Source organism: Danaus plexippus, chromosome 27 (assembly GCF_018135715.1).
Source record: "Danaus plexippus chromosome 27, MEX_DaPlex, whole genome shotgun sequence".
In the NCBI taxonomy this organism is placed as follows: domain Eukaryota; kingdom Metazoa; phylum Arthropoda; class Insecta; order Lepidoptera; family Nymphalidae; genus Danaus; species Danaus plexippus.
The window spans coordinates 5,037,750-5,055,189 of record NC_083555.1 but is presented as its reverse complement, the minus strand read 5'-3'; the positions used below and the strand labels follow the sequence as shown (position 1 = coordinate 5,055,189).

At 38.4% G+C, this 17,440-nt stretch overlaps 2 protein-coding genes across 3 annotated transcripts; one reads left to right on the top strand and one right to left on the bottom strand.

The window, feature by feature from the left end:
• Positions 1–6,801: 6,801 nt before the first annotated feature.
• LOC116775641 (protein IWS1 homolog) lies at positions 6,802–11,464 on the bottom strand. The gene is made up of 9 exons (XM_032668568.2): positions 11,282–11,464; positions 10,625–10,656; positions 9,170–9,965; positions 8,943–9,084; positions 8,798–8,850; positions 8,168–8,673; positions 7,852–8,014; positions 7,502–7,607; positions 6,802–7,357 (listed from the first exon to the last, which is right to left on the bottom strand). The coding sequence occupies exons 1-9, from the start codon at positions 11,295–11,297 to the stop codon at positions 7,120–7,122; spliced, it is 2,052 nt and encodes a 683-aa protein (XP_032524459.2). The 5' UTR covers positions 11,298–11,464; the 3' UTR covers positions 6,802–7,119.
• Positions 11,465–12,024: 560 nt separating this feature from the next.
• On the top strand, positions 12,025–16,015 carry LOC116775709 (uncharacterized). 2 transcript variants are annotated; one of them, XM_032668670.2, is made up of 8 exons: positions 12,026–12,290; positions 13,245–13,440; positions 13,769–13,828; positions 14,059–14,195; positions 14,427–14,549; positions 14,642–14,721; positions 14,796–14,932; positions 15,204–16,015. In XM_032668670.2, the coding sequence occupies exons 1-8, from the start codon at positions 12,171–12,173 to the stop codon at positions 15,233–15,235; spliced, it is 885 nt and encodes a 294-aa protein (XP_032524561.2). In that variant the 5' UTR covers positions 12,026–12,170; the 3' UTR covers positions 15,236–16,015. The 2 variants fall into 2 exon arrangements, with proteins under 2 accessions (XP_032524562.2, XP_032524561.2); XM_032668671.2 differs by lacking the exon at positions 13,769–13,828 and having other exon boundaries at positions 12,025–12,290.
• Positions 16,016–17,440: the final 1,425 nt, after the last annotated feature.

Below are 17,440 nucleotides of genomic sequence, written 5' to 3'. Positions count from 1 at the left end.
TGGCAGCTTCGGGCGGTATCTGTGCCACATAGCCGGGAGAGAGCCGACGGCGGCGTGTCACCATTGCAGTTGCATGGATGATACGCCCGACCATACTTTGGCGGAGTGTCCAGCGTGGGCGACGGAGCGTCGTCAACTCACCACCGTGGTTGGCGCGGATCTCTCGTTGCCGGCAGTAGTTCAGGCTATGGTCGGTAGCGAGAGGGCCTGGGCGGCGGTGATCTGTTTCTGTGAGGTGGTCATCTCGCAGAAGGAGGCCGCCGAACGAGTGAGGGAGGACAATCCCTCTTCGGCGCCCATGCGCCGACGAAGGCTGGGTCGAAGGCAGCGGGCCTACGCCCGCGAAATGCCTCCCCAGTGAGCGGAGCCTCCGGGCGTCGGTGGGGCACCGGCATCCGGGCAACATAGGCCCGGGTAGCGAGCGGCGTGTTTGGCGTTCCCGACACGCTGCTCTGGAGACGGAAGGGAGGTGAGGGTGGAGCCCACCGTCATCCCTGTCCGAAGGCGCAGTCCTTGAGACTCGTGCGTAGTGAGCGGAAGTATGGCAGGCCGTTCCCGCTCACTAGCCTACGCACCGCGCAGAGAACGCCGGGGGGTTTTAGTGGGTGGAAATCCCACACGCCCCGGTCGCGTTTCCCCCGCGGCCGGAAGTCTTTCAGAAGATTTCCCCTCGAGAAAAAAAAAAAAAAAAGGTCTTTTGGTTAAAATGGTAATGATTCTCTGACGGATTTCCTCTAGTTGAAGATTCCAATCAATAACTCCCTTTTAGATCCTAATCCTGTAAAGTGGGGCTATTATTTGAGAAAATCCTGGGTTAAATTGCCGGAAATAAGAAGCTAACCCTATAAATTGACGAAAATGAGTAGCAGTTTTTGGTGGAGGTAATTAAGTAAGAACAAGAATCTTACGAGGATTTGGTCTTATTTGACCAGAAGAAACGTGATATTCAAGGTAATCAACTTCTGTTTTTCAAGAAGGCACATTATTTGAGATTAAATGAAAATCCTGCTTTGGTCAGAGTGTCTATGACTAATTTAAGTCTCTCAATACCTTGTTCAATTGTGACAGACGGGATAATGATATCATAAATGTAGCAAACTGCAAAAGATTTCGAAAATTCACCAAGGGTTTTATTAATAGCTCGTTGTTAAACAGATGGTGCATTTCGAAGGCCAAAGGCATAGTGACATATTCATACTGCCCATCTGGTGTTACAAATGCAGTACGCTCAATAGACTCGGGATGAATAGGAATTTAAAGTAATTAGCACCAACCAAATGTTGTATTTGATCTCCAATTAGGGGCAATAGGTATCTATCATAAACTGTATTATTATGAAGTTCACAATAATCAACGCAGATTCTATCAGTACCATCCTTTTCTTGCCTAGTAACACAGGATTAAAAAGGAAAACAACGTATGACACATATGACACACACACATATGACCCGTATGACACCGGCATTGATGAGATCACGAATATTATCCCTAATAACTATTCGTTCATCTATGCTTAATCTATAGGGACGATGTTGAACAGTGCGACTTTAGTTTTATTAATAACTAGCCGTTCAGGTGATATTTCAACCGTAAAACCTAAAGTGACAAGATCCTGTCCTACTAAAATATCATTATGAAGTGACTGATCAGGAACAACGTGAAACAATAACTCAATGTTGTGGTTTTGAATCAATAACGTTGACAAAATTTGTAAATGACACACTAAACTTTTCTTACCTATATCTTTCAAAGCGACAGTATTATGAGATCGTTTACCAGAAAAAAATGTTTGCTACGCTTTCTCATATTAGCACAGATATTAGCACTGAGCACCGGAGTCAAAAAAAAATAAAAAGGAAATCTCTCACCTCAGTCAATCAGTCTCCTGAAGCAGGACTGACGGTGCAGATATCTACCCGTCGTTCGGTCGGATCTGGGTGTTGAAAAGTTTTCCCAGTTTTAGTAGGACACGAGGGTGCTATATGTCCTGGTTGTCCACATCGATAACATATGATAGTTCTCTGTGATGGTCCTCTACGTTGCATCGAGGCATTTGCTTGGGTAGGTTCCTGATTTGTTACAGAAGAATTTTCTTTTCGACATTCACTCGCTAGATGTCCTGTTTTCCCACAGTTGTAGCAGGAACGGTAAAATTTTGGCTTTTTGGCTTCAGTCGATGAATAATTTCTTTCAGACACTGGCAAGGGTCTTTTCTTGTAGACAAAGGGCATCAATTCCTGTTGCAATTTTGTTCGTGAACTTATTTCGGTGGTAAATGTAAGCCTTTGGATTTGTGCATCAATTCGGGAAACATGTGCTAGTGCAACAGTAGTCGCAATTTGTTCTGTAGTCAGATTTTTCCAACGATTCATAAGAATACTTAAAATCCGGGATGCGTACGATGAAATATTCTCCCCATCATTTGGGCTGCTGTTCAGTATTTTAAAAACAGCAGCTGCTGGTGTTTCAGCACTGCCAAATCGAGCGAGGAACAGATTCTTCAGTTCGGGCCACGTTGCATGTTCATAGGAATTTTGCGCAAGTCATGTTGATGCTGCACCTTTCAAGGCTTTGCTTAGTAAAATTATCAATTTACTTCCCATTATGGTATCTTCGATAAGACAAAGACGGTGTTGCACCACGCTTCTGCATCCGCATCCGTTCTATCCGGGTTGAATTCAGGAAGGGCGATTCTTGTTGCATCATCTTTGGGCGCCTTCATGTAATTTACCAATTCAAAAATGTTACGCTGTTGTAGTTGATAAAGTTTTCCCCATTTGTCATGTTCGGTTTGGAGAATTGGACTCCGACTTCGCGTGTGCGTATCCGGGTGACTCCCGACTTCTGATGTCGGATCGCCGAGCCCATTAGGGTCTTGTGAACCACTCATATTGCAATCCAATGACTAAAACTTCAATACACTTTGCAATAACTTTATTTCACTTGTCACTATTTGATTAACACCACGAAAGTAATTTACTATTATAGAATAGCAATAATGAATTTGAGCCACGTGGATTAGCGAGTGTGCGTCCAACACCGTGTCCAAGTGAACACTGCCCTTACAATGCGACTGTTCCCATTTATATACCTTGGTGACTGCTACGACGTTGGCGCCACTAGCAACCCCACTCGACAATCTAACTGACGTTAGCGTCGGGTCTTAGCAAAATTAAAATAAATGAGTTTCTTTTTAAAATTACATTTGCAATATTTATCAACTAAATATAATCAAATAATTAAACGAACACATTTAAATATAAAGAAAGAAATATAAAATATAACATAAAGAAATATAATCAAAACATCAAATAATTTTCTTAAAATAAGGTAGTTTATACGATATTTTCTGATTACGCCGTCATATATATATTGGGATTGGGATATATATATATATACATTGGGATGTTTGGATCTGTCATCTGTACTGATCGCACGTACTTGCTCTCTCTACAACAATAATTATTTTAATGTTATTAAAATTATCATAAGTTTTTAAAATTAATGTTATTAGTTATTTGTAATAATTGGTTTGGTGGATAGTGATAGTGAAATTCTGCTCAAGTTTTTAAAATTCAATTGCTAAAAACGAAAAATCAAAGTGAACTGTGGGTCTTTTTACATTGTACTAACTAAAATGTGTCGTGGCGATACATAAGCTATAGTTAAACAAAGTGACAAAACTAAGTTAAGAGTTGTGTTCTGCATGGATTTTATACTATAAGTATTTTTGATACCAAAGATAATATAATTGCATCTAAGATCATCATAAACTTATCTTCAGTTACCCTCAGCATAACACACAAATAGCACCTAGAAGTTTTAAATAGTAATTTGTTGAAAACTAGATTTGCTTTAATAAATAAACTCCCTCAATTTTGTATTAGCAAAACTGCAATTGTGCTAAATTTTGAAATACAAAAGAGGGAAAAAGAAGTAGAAGAGCGTATTGCGATCAATTATATTTCGGTGCAGCGGAAGAAAGTTGATTAAGTTGTTCGCTCCTGCTCCTGTTTTCAACGGGGAAGACGTTGCTGTTGCAAATAAATTCTATTTTATTGTTACATCTGTGCACTTGAATAAAAATGCCTTCCAATTGCTCTGCATGTGGAAAACCAATTAGGAACTCTAAACTAAGGAATGCTCTAAGTGTAAAAAGCCATACGATCTGCAATGCCTACAAATTTCTACAAGGACGTACGAGGATTTTTCCAGTAGTTATAAATAATCTTGGCGATGCCCCAGCTGTGTTTCTTCCTTGCCGAAAAGCGGAAATATAAAAACTCCTGTTCATAATGCACTGAGTGACGCAGCTTCATGTGATAATGGCACTACGTTGCGCGGCTCGCGTTGGACCTTAATGACGCCACCGACATCTGACCCAGATCAACCGATCACTGCGGACCTGCTCAAAGAAATGCGAGAACTAAGATGCGAAGTTCGGAAAATGAAGCAAGGCGGCCAAGATCTTGGTTTGCTCCGAAAAGAGGTTGAAGAATTAAGGACGCAGTTGGCAAGTTTAGTGCCAGTCATCTCGCAGTTTGCTGAACTAAGCAAACTACTTAAATCTCGGGACCCGGAAATATCTCACCTGAAAACAACTGTCACTCAGTTTGAATAGACCATGGAAGCACAAAATCAATAGTCTTTGAAAAAGGAGCTTGAAATCTGTGAAGTCCCTTAGCTTAATAATGAAAATGTGAGGCACATTGTTATAACAGCTTTCCAAAATTGAACGTGGAGCTATATGAACACGACAAAGACGAGGTATTAAGAATGGAACCCAAACCCAAAAAAGCAAGTACATCCGGCCGTCCTATCGTCGTGTAGCTACTTCGGAAAGCGAAGAAAGATGAGCTTCTCGCTGCGGCAAAGCTAAGGAAAAATACCACAACTGAAAATATTGTTGAAGCTCTACCTAGAAAGCTGTACCTGAAGGAACATTCGACAAAATCGAATAAAATGTTATTTCGGGAATAGAGACAGCGGTCCCAGCACTACGGCATCCGATTCTGTTGGGTACGAAACGGATCCATTTATATCCGTAAAACAGAAAATACTCAGGAAAACAGAAGCCCCGCCATCCTCATTCGGACAACCCTGGATCTGGATAAATACGTCGGACCTGAACTCAAAGCAACTTCTGGAGACAGTGAACGGTAACAAAAAAAAGTGCAAAACTGTTTTTGTTATATACCTAACTATTTCTAACTATTTACAAATAAATATACAAAACTATCAACAGGCTCAATTTAATACAACGATACTAAATTACTCTACAGTAATTCATATCTACACTACTCAATTAACTACACTATATCCACAACAATTCTTTACACAGACTCATTTACACTAGATTACAACTCACCACACTACATATAAAACGTACAAAATGGTGGCTTTACTAAAATACTTACACTGTATAATATCCAAGTCTATTACTCTAAGAAAAATCACAGATGGCGTCACTAGATGTTTTAGAGGATGTCGATAATTTCTAATAGAATAATATGCCACCATTTCGGTATTTATAATGAATGCTACAATAATGTTTGCAAATTTGACTTTAAAATACTGACCTTTAATATTAGAAGCCTTAACTGCAACTTTAACAGTTTTCTGATCATTCTTCAAACACTTAATGTGATTTTCGATCTTATTGTTTTGACGGAATATTGGATTGATGACTCATCAGTTATTCAACAAATACCTGGTTACGTAAGTTACAAAACTACGAAATATATTAATAAAGCGGGAGGAGTGGTCGTGTACACAAGAGATAATTGGAACACAAAGCTTCATGAACCGGCCGTTGATGAAGCCAATTGTCTCGCTGTAGAAATCCCTAGCGTAATAAACATTTTAGCCGTTTATAGATCACTTTCATTTAAAGTAATTACCCCTTTCTTAAAATCTTTGAGTAAAACTATACAAAAACTAAAACAAAAACCATGCTTCGTCTTTACGGGGGACATAAATATAAATGTTATCAATCAATCAGCCGATTCCGAAACCGCATCAGCATACTTATTCTTAATGGCGGAACATGGTCTGCTCTCTGCGGTAGACAGGCCAACTAGAAATTCAGCATGCCTGGATCATGTGTTCTATAACAGTCAAGATAGAGTTGAAACTATTGTGTTTCCTACTGCAGTGGCCGATCACGATATGGAATTGCTAACAAATAACAATAAAAAGACAACCGAAAAAGTTTAAACCAAATCGGTGACTAATTTTGAAAGGGTCATCCAAGAATCAGAACAATTAAACCGTTTAGTCAAATGTAATTAAAGACAACTGTAGACACATTCGTATTTTAATAAAAAATGTGAGCTGATATCAAGTATCAGACATCAGGTATTTGACTTAGCAAAGGGACATTTTCAGCTGGAGCAAGAGTAAAATCGAAATTTAAGCACTATTATTACTTCTACCAAATTGTGTTCTGTTTCTTCGTATTTTTTGTTTATATATAATAATAATAATAATAAATAGTGTAACATTCTTGCTTCGTGTGGGAGCGGCCAGCTGACGTATAATCCACCGCGTTATGATTAGCTGACTTTGTTTTTATTTCAAAACTTAACTTTACTAGAAAAATTTGAATCGGACAAATTTTCAAAAAGAAAATTATTGCAAAAAAAATTTTTTTCCTCCCTGCGTGGCAGGCTGTACCGGCGACCGAGTCGCGAGTATTCAAAGTATAAATCCCTTATAGATTTCATGAAGGATTGGGAGGGCTCATGGAAATCTGTCCCTGGCTCCCGGACTACTACAACAGTGGGAAGTGAAACATCCACGTACAGTCAGTCATTTATTCTTAATAATAACTTAAATAACATCACAACGTCATCAAGCCCCGGACGAGTTATAATTAACATCTGTCGGTTTGTGTCGCTAAATCTCCGAACCGACTTTATCCACCCCACTGATATCGCGTCGGGTCGGGTCTGATGTAAAGCAATTTATTTGAAAAAACTTAATTATTTATTCAACACAAGCACTTCAACTGTTCCGTCTTAGTTCTGTCATTTCGAGCGTCACTTTATCTACACGACCTGAAAGGCTGTATGAGGTACTCCTTCGTGTCGTGTGTCACGGCAGTCGTCTCTGTCTCTCCTACAGCGCCATCTTCCTCCCCTCTATGGAGATCTCGACGGCTCTCTTGGTCCCTCCCTTCATTCTCTTCTGGTCGAGGAACTTCTTCATCTGCTTCTCGTAGCGCGTCATCTTCTTCTTGCTGACCCGGGACATGTCCAGGTCGCAGGTAGACTTGGGCCTCACCACGTAGTCCTTGTTGGAGGGCGCGGGAACCCTCGCCCGGGACACCCAGCCCGGCTCACCGGGACGGACCGCTCTGCAACACATATGATAACATTATTCACGACACTTACTAGCGAATGGGTCCACGTGTCTTGCTGTCTGTCAATCTGTCTCTGTGTCGGCGTGGCTCTACCTGTATGTTCTGTGTTCCGTCTCTACCTGTCCCTATGTCTCTCACCTCTCCGGTTCCTCTGTGCGGGTTCTCTTGCTGGGCGGGGCTTCCTCCCTCCTCCTATTCCCCGACATGGCCTCGTCTCGCGCCTGTCGCTCCTCTCGTGTCATAGCTGATGATACACAATACAATACTGGTATACCAACATCTCAATAAAGAAAACCTGGCCAGTTTATCATCTAATCTGTGACTATTTCGATAAAGACGTAGCACATTGATGTCGCACTAAACGACACGCAAAAAGGAGTCATTCTGAATGTTATAGACTTTGAATGAATGCTTGTTATTTAATTGTACCTGCTCGTGTGGGAGAGCTTTGGAAGCTAACTTGTGTACGTGTAACATGAAGGCCTCACCTCTGAAGTCTGTGGACAAGTTGAATATCGGTCGGGCCCACTCGGATATGAGGCGGCCGGCACGCTCTTTGTTAGCTTTCGTTTCCTTGGGATGCTTGTAGAGGTACATCACCGCTTTGCCGATCCCCGACTGCTTGAGAAGAGACTTGTCGATGGCTGGGAACTGAAACGATACTTGTATATATGTGTACTGCCATACTTTCTAAGGTTACTTCATTATAAAACTTGTTGTATTATTCCCCTTAAGTAACAGACACTAAACCTCCAGAGAAATTGATTTTCCATGTATATGTAATAATCAAAACGTAAGCCTCACATCCATGAGCAGCTTCAGCACGCTCTCCCTGATGAGCAGACAGGGCAGCGCTCTATTGGGCATCGGCGCCAGCCAGTCGCACAGCACGTTGAGCACGTTGGCCTCCAGGAAAGCCAGCTGCAGGTCTCTCTTGATGAGCTGCGACACGGCTCTCTTCAGCATGGACACCTTCCTCACGGCGGGCTGATTCCTTCGGTTCAGCTCGCGGTCCTCGTCCGCCGCCCGCCGCATGTCCGCGAGGAGCGCCGCTATGAGGTCGTCGTTGTCGTTGATCATCTCGATGTCTCTCCTCCTGCGTCTTCCTCGCCGCTCCTCTCTCTTCCTCTGCATCATAGCCTCGAAGTCGGACAGTCCGTGTTGTTCTCTGCCACCTCCCCCTCCCTCCTCGTCCTCCCCCTCCTCCTCCTCAACGACTCCCTCTCCGATCTCTTCTTCCTCCCTCCCCTCGGCCACGCCCTCGTTCTCGTCGTCTGAGGCCAGACGGACCGTGCGTCGTTTTTTGTGTTCTGTGGACATATTGTGCCTTAGCTCAGTTAGCCCAACAAAGAAAATGAATTAAATGAAAATAAAACCTATACTAGTGATAGAGTTAAAGGTGAAAACGGGATTAAGTCGATGGGTGTGATATACCTTTACGAGACGGTGAGCCGGACCCCGAGCGGGACCCAGAACGAGAACGGGACCTGAAAACAAAAACTTGAAACTTAAGACATCACCGACACACATGCACCAACACGCACATCGTAATAAATAAACAAGAAATAAATCTCGTTACCTTGACTTCGCTGAGCCGGATCGTGAGCGTGATCGAGACTTTGATCTGGAGTGAGAGCGAGACCGGGAACCGGACCGGGAACGAGAACGAGACCCAGACTTACGACCGACTGACCTGGAGCGAGACCGACTGGCTCTCACATCTGGTGAAACAAAATATTGCATATTATAGTAATATACATGAGAAGATTAAGAAAATTCGTTAACTTATTACATCTCTGAACTCACCAGCGGCCGACCCCGGCCTGTCAAGCTCCTTTTCCTCGGTTTCCATTTGTTTAGATTCATTCCTTTGTTTACTGTCTGGGGACTTACTGGATGCCTTCTGAGGTGAAAGGCTGCGAGATCTCGATTTCTTCTTGGACTCTGTACTCGGTGAAGGACTCTTAGATCTTGATTTTCGAGCTGTGTCTGATTTGACGGATCCGCTTCTCGATCTGGCTTTTTCTGGAGACGCGCTGTTCGATCGAGAACGTTTCGATAAACTCCTTGACCTCGATCTACTTTTGGATTTAGAATTCCTGGGTGTCCCGCTCCTGGATCTCGATTTTCTCGGAGATCCGCTCCCAGACCGACTCCGGGATCGCGACTTGGCACGCGACACACTGCGCGACCGAGACTTTGCAGGGGAACCGGTACGAGAACGAGACTTAGCGGGAGAGCCGCTCCTAGACCGGGAGCGCGAGTGTGCCGATCCACTCCTCGATCTAGATTCAGCCTTGGACGCGACCGAAGGACTCCTCGATTTGGATTTCCTAGGAGACCCACTCCTAGATCTGGATTTATTCGATCCGCTCAGAGATCGATTAGAATTAGCCGATCCGCTTCTGGAGCGGGGAGATTTTGGGGAACTACTGCGAGACCGGGACTTCCGCGAGCCGCTGGGAGATCTGGAGCCCGACCTTGACCTGGACGAGTGGGATCTGGAGCGAGAGCGGGAAGACGACTTGGAGCGAGAACGAGAACGAGACGCTGACTTGGAGCGAACTGAACCATCGCGAGACATCTTGGACTCGGACTCCACCTGTTATATAGTAAGGATTATTCAGTGAGTTGTGTAACTATCCTTTTAATGAATCACGCCGATCCAACAACTGTAAAACCTACTTGCATGAATACTGGCAAAAAAATATGGTATAGAGATTCATTAACAGTACACAAGAAGAAGAATATTGTTAGGCTTATATTTCATTGTGAGAGAAGCATTTTAATTCCTAATTGAAACGTTCCTAAATTTTTTTGATTGTATTAAAAGCATAACAGATACTCAAGAAGAGGAGGTAAGTAATTAACACATGTCATTTATAGTAAAAATTAAAAACCTGAAATTTGTATAATATTTTATAATGTCAGTATATTTAAGAACAAATTCCTCACAAGGATGCAATTGCCTCACTTTGTATGATCATGCATCTTTTTATCAATTGAAACTAGACATTTCAGTGAAAAAAGAGTGTTGCTAAACATATATGAACGGGATTCAACAAAAACTATCTCAAGGGTATAGTTAATAATGAATTTTTTTTCCGATTTCACTGACTTGCTTAGAAAAAATGTACTAAAGAAAATTATGCATTTTCTACTACATGCAAAAAGGATGCCAGCCGGTCTCCCTATTTTTATCATTTAATGACCACTACTTATATTGTTAATATTGAATATACAAATTAAAAAATTGCTTACAGATTTACTGCGAGACCGTGATCTCCTCCCATCTGAAACATGGAGAAATCTATCACAGAACTGACATTTTAATGTTTTTTGTTAGACGTGTAAGTTAGTGATAACAAAATCATAATAGAAGATATATAAGACTATAATGCTAATTTAGTTGTGTATGTCACTAGTGTTTTAATTGGATGCACACTGTGACTGTTAATTTTATTGATAAACATTCATGGAACATACTCCAACAGCCAGTGAAAAACTTGCTTAAAGATTGTCTACGATAAAAACAAAAAAATTTAAAGGAAATACAAATATTTCTCTAGAATTAAAATTCAGAGGGTAATGTCAAAGTATTTACTTGTATACATTATTAAAATGTTACGGCAATCATTTAATGATAATTGGTTACTATTAAAATTACAACAATTTCGTATGTATACCGATTTAATTAAATGTTCCCCTTATGCAATAAAAAGTTGCAATTTTAGTATAAAAAAAAGAAACCTGTTTGACCATATTATTGGTTCTGGATAATGCACTAAACATTGAATTATGTAATGGGGATATTAAGTATTGAAAATGCAACATTCAGGATATTGAAAAACATTGAAATCCTAAGTTTAAGAAGCAGAAACTTTGTAGGTTATTATTATTTTATTATTCAACAATCACCCGTATCGACATCCATCTTAAGTAATAGTTTTTGTTTCTCCCTTAATTTTTATAAACACAAATGTATCACAACTATAAATTCTTCACTGTATTCACAGAATTTTGTTCGTTCTTAAGAAACGGTAATTTCTAACAACTTGTATTTAAGTCAGCCGAATAATAGTTAATACTAGAACTATAGAATAGCACTTGTCTTTGATTCACCAAGAAAAAAATACTCCGTATATTATTTATCTGTGAATATTGACAGTTAAAACTATAATTTTTTAATTTACTTATTATTATGTTATTTTTCAAAGACGAACATGATACATTGATATTTGACTTCAAGTATAAGTAGATAAAAGTGTATACAATTGCAATATCAAGTACAAATCAAGGGTAGCTAACAATAAGCATTATATTTTCTTTTAACGAATCTATTTACTTCGTTAAAATATAATAATTGTTTTTTCTAATTAATTACAGAATAGATAGCAAATCTTAGATCTCATTAGATAGCAAAAGTTTGTTTCCAATTAAATAAAATTATATATGTGTTATTACAAAATCCAAGCTAAAGCAAATCAATTAGGAAAGGAAAGATTTATAAGAAGACTAATACATCACAACAAAATATATTAACAATGCATTAATAAATGTAATAAAATCTGTTAATGCACATTAAAAGTATAGTCGAAATGTTCAAGATTCATTAATTTTTTTATTTATGATATGGTCACACATTTTGATTTACGTCAAATGACATAAACAAAGATTTGACAAGTAAATGTTTCATAACAGCAATTAGCGATGTAGTGACAGTAATAGTGAACTTTAATAATAGTAAACAACTTGACGAAATAAAAGATATACTTGAGCTAAATTAAATCGAGTGTTGTGGATTAAAATGCAAGAAGGAAATAAATTACCACTGAAACGAGTGGAACTTTCATTGACAAAGTTCAATGAAGTGGCTATTCCACATCATTTAAACCTCCTTCGACAACACAAAGCAAATATCATCAAGGTGTGTATTGGGACTTGACTAAAAACTGTAACTAAGACAAAGGAATATTTAAAAATATATTTTGAATCGTTTGAAATTCTACCGCGTAATAGAACGACGTATGTTGACGTCAGTGAAGGTCTATTATTAGTTCAAGGAATTTGCAAAGTAGTAATATTACAATTCGTTAACTATCAAAGTAGACTGACAAAAGAAGACTTGAGTATTTATCTGCACATTTATTTCAAATAAAGATCTAGCAAATTTATAAGGAACACTTAAGATAGAGCTGGCTGTTCAGACTTTATGTTATTTGACAGCAAAAAAAATTAAACATTTCATGAGGAAAATTTAACTTAATATTAGAAAAAAATAAGTCAGATCTTTTTCATGAACTTATTTTACTGTAACTTATGTTCTTGTAAAAGAAAGTACCTAGTACCAAAAGAATTTCAAGTACTTATTCTTCTACTTATTTAAGTCACTGTATGTAATAATGTTAATTGTTAGTTGAGACTTGTAGAAAAACAATTTTAATAAATTAGAATTATATTGAATCAACAAGTAGTATGTGAGGCTTAACTTAACAGTTGTTTCTAACATCCAACACAAAACGCGAGTGTTTTAAGCCTAACATTGATTGCTGTGTGACTGAATGTGTTATTGTAGCTCTCAAATAGGTGGACCAATTTTGATTCAATTATTTTCCTTTGAGTTTTTAGGCATATCGGGTTAATATCTAGCTGTGTAAGAATATCAGCTCTTATCCAAAATTAAGTAAGCATTTCTGGTAAATGACTACATGATTAAAAGCTTTATGCTTGCCAGTTTAATCATTAAATGACAATGAAGGCATTGATATTTCAGAAAGAAACAACATTGCATACAAAAATGGATTTAAAAAAATATCCTATATTTTAAGTGTTTTTTTTCTGAGTCTGTCTAATATGTTTTTTGTATTTTTTACACGTCAAGTATGAGGAGGCCTGCGATTACGCGCGCGTCAGGTCAGAGCAGACACACGCTCGACGTGTCGCTAGTCAGCTGCGGACTCTTCTTGGAGAGCTGGACTCTCTTCGGAGACAGGTCAGGGCGGAGGACGTCGCTGAGTTCGACGGACGCACACAGAGGTCACGGGACCTGACGCTCAGAGCCATCATGGACTATCTGGGTAAGGAATTGACCTCCAGTAGAATCAGGACTTACCAAGGCCTCCTAAAACATACCTCGATAAAGAACACTTTGATTGTATCCGGCTCACACTCAATATACCTAAATATTTAATAGAAGATGTCACATGTTTGACACAGTGACCTTATGAAGATAATAATCTTATAAATTCTAAAATAACTTCAGGCTCGCTACTTTAGTAAAAAAAATACTAAATATTTTTATGAATAGAAATGTATATACATATTATATTTTAATAAAAGTGTCAATTAAGATTTTTTATGCAGCAGTGTGAGGTGTAATGAGCTCATGTTATACTGATATTGTAGGTGTGATTGAACGGAGTTGTATAGCGTTAGTGAGAGGCCGACCAGGTCGCGTGAACCGCGGTGAGATGAGTTTAAAGGAATTGGTGTTTACGCTTAGATAACAGAACTAATACATTAAAACGACATCTCGAAGTTACCACAAAGATAATTTAATAAGTTCGTCTCGATTCCATCACGTAATATATTAAACAGCGTATTAAATACACTTCATTGTAACTAAATACTCGTTGCATGTTTCTATGTAGTGTTAAGTATATTCTGGTGTGTGTGTATGACGTCATATGTTTCAGAGTCCTCGCCGATGTGTATGAGGCGGGGGGCGGAGGCTACGGCCGCGCCTGGGGGCTCCACCGACTCGGTCGGAGTGCTCTCACACGCGGACACCACTGACACCACTGAACAGATACAACTACAGATCGACGAACAGGTGACATACAGTCCGCATTCAAATATATACTTTTATAATATTGGTACGTCAGTTTAGTTTATATTATAGTTGACAGCTGAGACACATTCCCTCCTCTAGAGGTATGTGGCTATGATCTTACAACTAATTATTAGTTACACTTCCCTTTTCATTCTGCGAACTTTCCGTTATTTAGTCGAAGATGTATGATAATTTCGGACGTCAGGAATTGTCAATGTGTTATTGTATAAGGAGCTGTATCTCCGTGAGCGCGAGGCGGTGCTCCGCGGTTGGGGCGACCTGCAGGCCGAGCTTCGCGCACTCCACGACGCCTGGCAGACCGTGCAGGCCGCCGCGCTCGCTCATAAGACACAGGTACAGAGAGAGGGAGTTGTATTAGTACAGTGTAACTTCTTGATCTTGGTTGCTGCAATGTTACACAATATTTTCTGACCGACGTACACAAGGTGCACGAGGTGTCCAAAGACGTCCAGGAAGCCTCCGACAACGTGGAGTCGGCGCGCCGTCACCTCGCCGTCGCTGAGAGGTGAGCACTTCATACTGGCACAAGCTACTAGTATGCAGGATGTAGTGTAGTGAGAGGTGGTGTTCTGTGTGTAGACTCCGCTGCGGGACGTACGGCGTGCTGGGGGCGGTGGCGGGGGCGGCGGCGGAGGACCCGTGGGGCTCGCGTTGGGGCTCAAGGCGGGCGCAGCTGCAGCACTCGCCTCCTCGCTCGTGGGGTACCTCGCCGGCAGGTACCGACTCCATATACTGAACAATTCACTTAATTTAATGACTTTACCATTCTGCAAAACAACATTATAAAACAAAATATTTCCTTTTCACACAAAATATTTCATTATTATACTCATTCAATACTAAGAATTTTATTTTATGTATAAATTTATTAAGTTCTTTAAATCAACAATCTTTAATTATTGGAGACTATTGACACAATAAATATTGTATATATTTTATAAGTTATATATAATTAGATTCACACTAATAATTGATATATTTAAAAAGAGTATTTGGAAGAAAGAGACAAGCTCAGCTAGAGGAGAGCACAGATGATACAAAAACAACAGGTGACGCAGAACATAGACAAGATGTCAGACAAGAGACAACACAACAGAAAGAAGATAAAAAGGTTCGCTAACATATGGAGTGCGCTTGTTGTTAAAGAGCGCACTGTTGGGGAGGTGTGTGGAGTGAACGTGACATTCAAATATATTATATACATACAATGTCTCAACATATACAGTGTATATGCTGAGAGTTTGCTGTGATACATGTGCTGTTAGTATAGAAACTGATTTAAAGAACAATACCAGTCATTCAATAATAATATTTCCTTGACAACTGTTTTCATAATGTTCTAGTCAATAATCACACTGAATGATTTATTTATTTATTTACTTTTGCTTTGTGTCTTATTTGTTCCTTCACAGTTATTTCTGCTTATAGATGTATTGCATTGTAACAGCTAACTAATGAGACGATAAGAAGTCTTAACAAAATATTATCTCATTTCCATGTAAAGATGTATTTTAAATAAGTAAAATTATATTTTTATTATGTATTTTCATTGACTTTTTAAATAGTTATGTTTTTTTTTAATATACTTATTACTTTGGAGCCTTTTAAACTGTTTTATTGAGAATACTTTATATTCCATACCCAAAGGAAAAATATTAATAAACACATATATTCTTATGTATGAATTGTTTATATTGTGAATGTTAATGTTCATTTATAATGTTAATGTTATAAATTTAATTAAATTGTTTTGTTAATCACAATATATCAAGCATTGAAAATAAACTAAAACTCATAAATGTATTTTTTTTGTAAATATTTTTACGGCTCTGGATACGAGTCCTTTTGAGTTTTATCATAGACTATGTATGACAATTCATTTGACAAAGTACACTGAAAATCCGTTATTGTCTGTCACAGTTAATAAATCACTTTGTATTATATAGACATTATAAACTTTCCACAGTATTGGTAATAAACTCGTATAAATGCTTACGCCAGTGTTGCCACTTACCATAAAGTTTATGCTTAATCGTCATTTTTGTTCACTGTCTTGATAAACATTTTTCTCTTGTTTTAGCTACTAATTAAATTTCTGTCGTTACTCGAGACATCTAAAATAAGCATTTGGTGGCTATTTAAGTATTTTATCTGTCGCCCAATATATCTTGAACATACTGAAATAAAATATGAATGTACATAAAGATCTTAGTTTCTTTTTTACTTTTTCTGAAAGGTTTTGACGTAACAATATTAACAGTCCATATAATGATTTCATCGTTCATGAAATTTTAACATATATAATGAAGCTTAGGAATGAAAATAGGATGTGATTGATAAATTAACAATAGGTTGCTTAAAGTTAACACAGAATATAAGTTTCTTATATATCACGTTATTGTTTAATAATATTTCAAATAAAGCGATAGTTATCAATATCATAGACAATTCGGTTAGTTTAGCTATAAAGACCGGATGTACGGAACTATACTCTTGACGCCTGATGACTGGTGTCACAAAACTACTTCGCTCACGCTGCTTTGAAAAATATAATACGTATACTCAAATCTTTAGGCTATGAATGTCGAAGGTGGAGGCTTTAGTAAATCCAGATAATTAAAAATAACATAAATATTTTAAGTAAATAGATGCTAATATTAAAAATAGTGGTCAGCTGTATTGGACAATCGTCAGATTCGATGATTTTTTTCAACACGAATGTTGTTTATTATTGTCTATTTAATATAATGAATGTACTACTGTCAAGCTAATTTAGCTACAGTCCGAAGGCTGGATGAAACCAAAAACTACATTATTGGTTACAATTTTACTTAATGCTGCTGAATAGTCCATTTAAGTTTATAGTGCTTAGTAAAATTATAATACAAATGTAATTCATAAGTTGCAATTTGAGATTCCTGATAAAAGTATTTTATCGTTCGGTTTACATCGTATTCCATCACGACGAGAAATAATTAATTATAAGAAAAAATACAAATTATCATTGTGTTGATTTATTATTCCCTACAAATATATATTATTGTTTAATTCTATGGAATTATACATCAGCTAACTTCTAGTATTAGAGTAAAAATAAAATGCAATAATTTTAAGTAGTCATGTTAGTATACTCGATAAATGTACATTGCTTCTTTCAACAAACATGATGTCAGCTATGTTCTGCTTATAACTACTATTATAACAATACATATAAGCATTACATT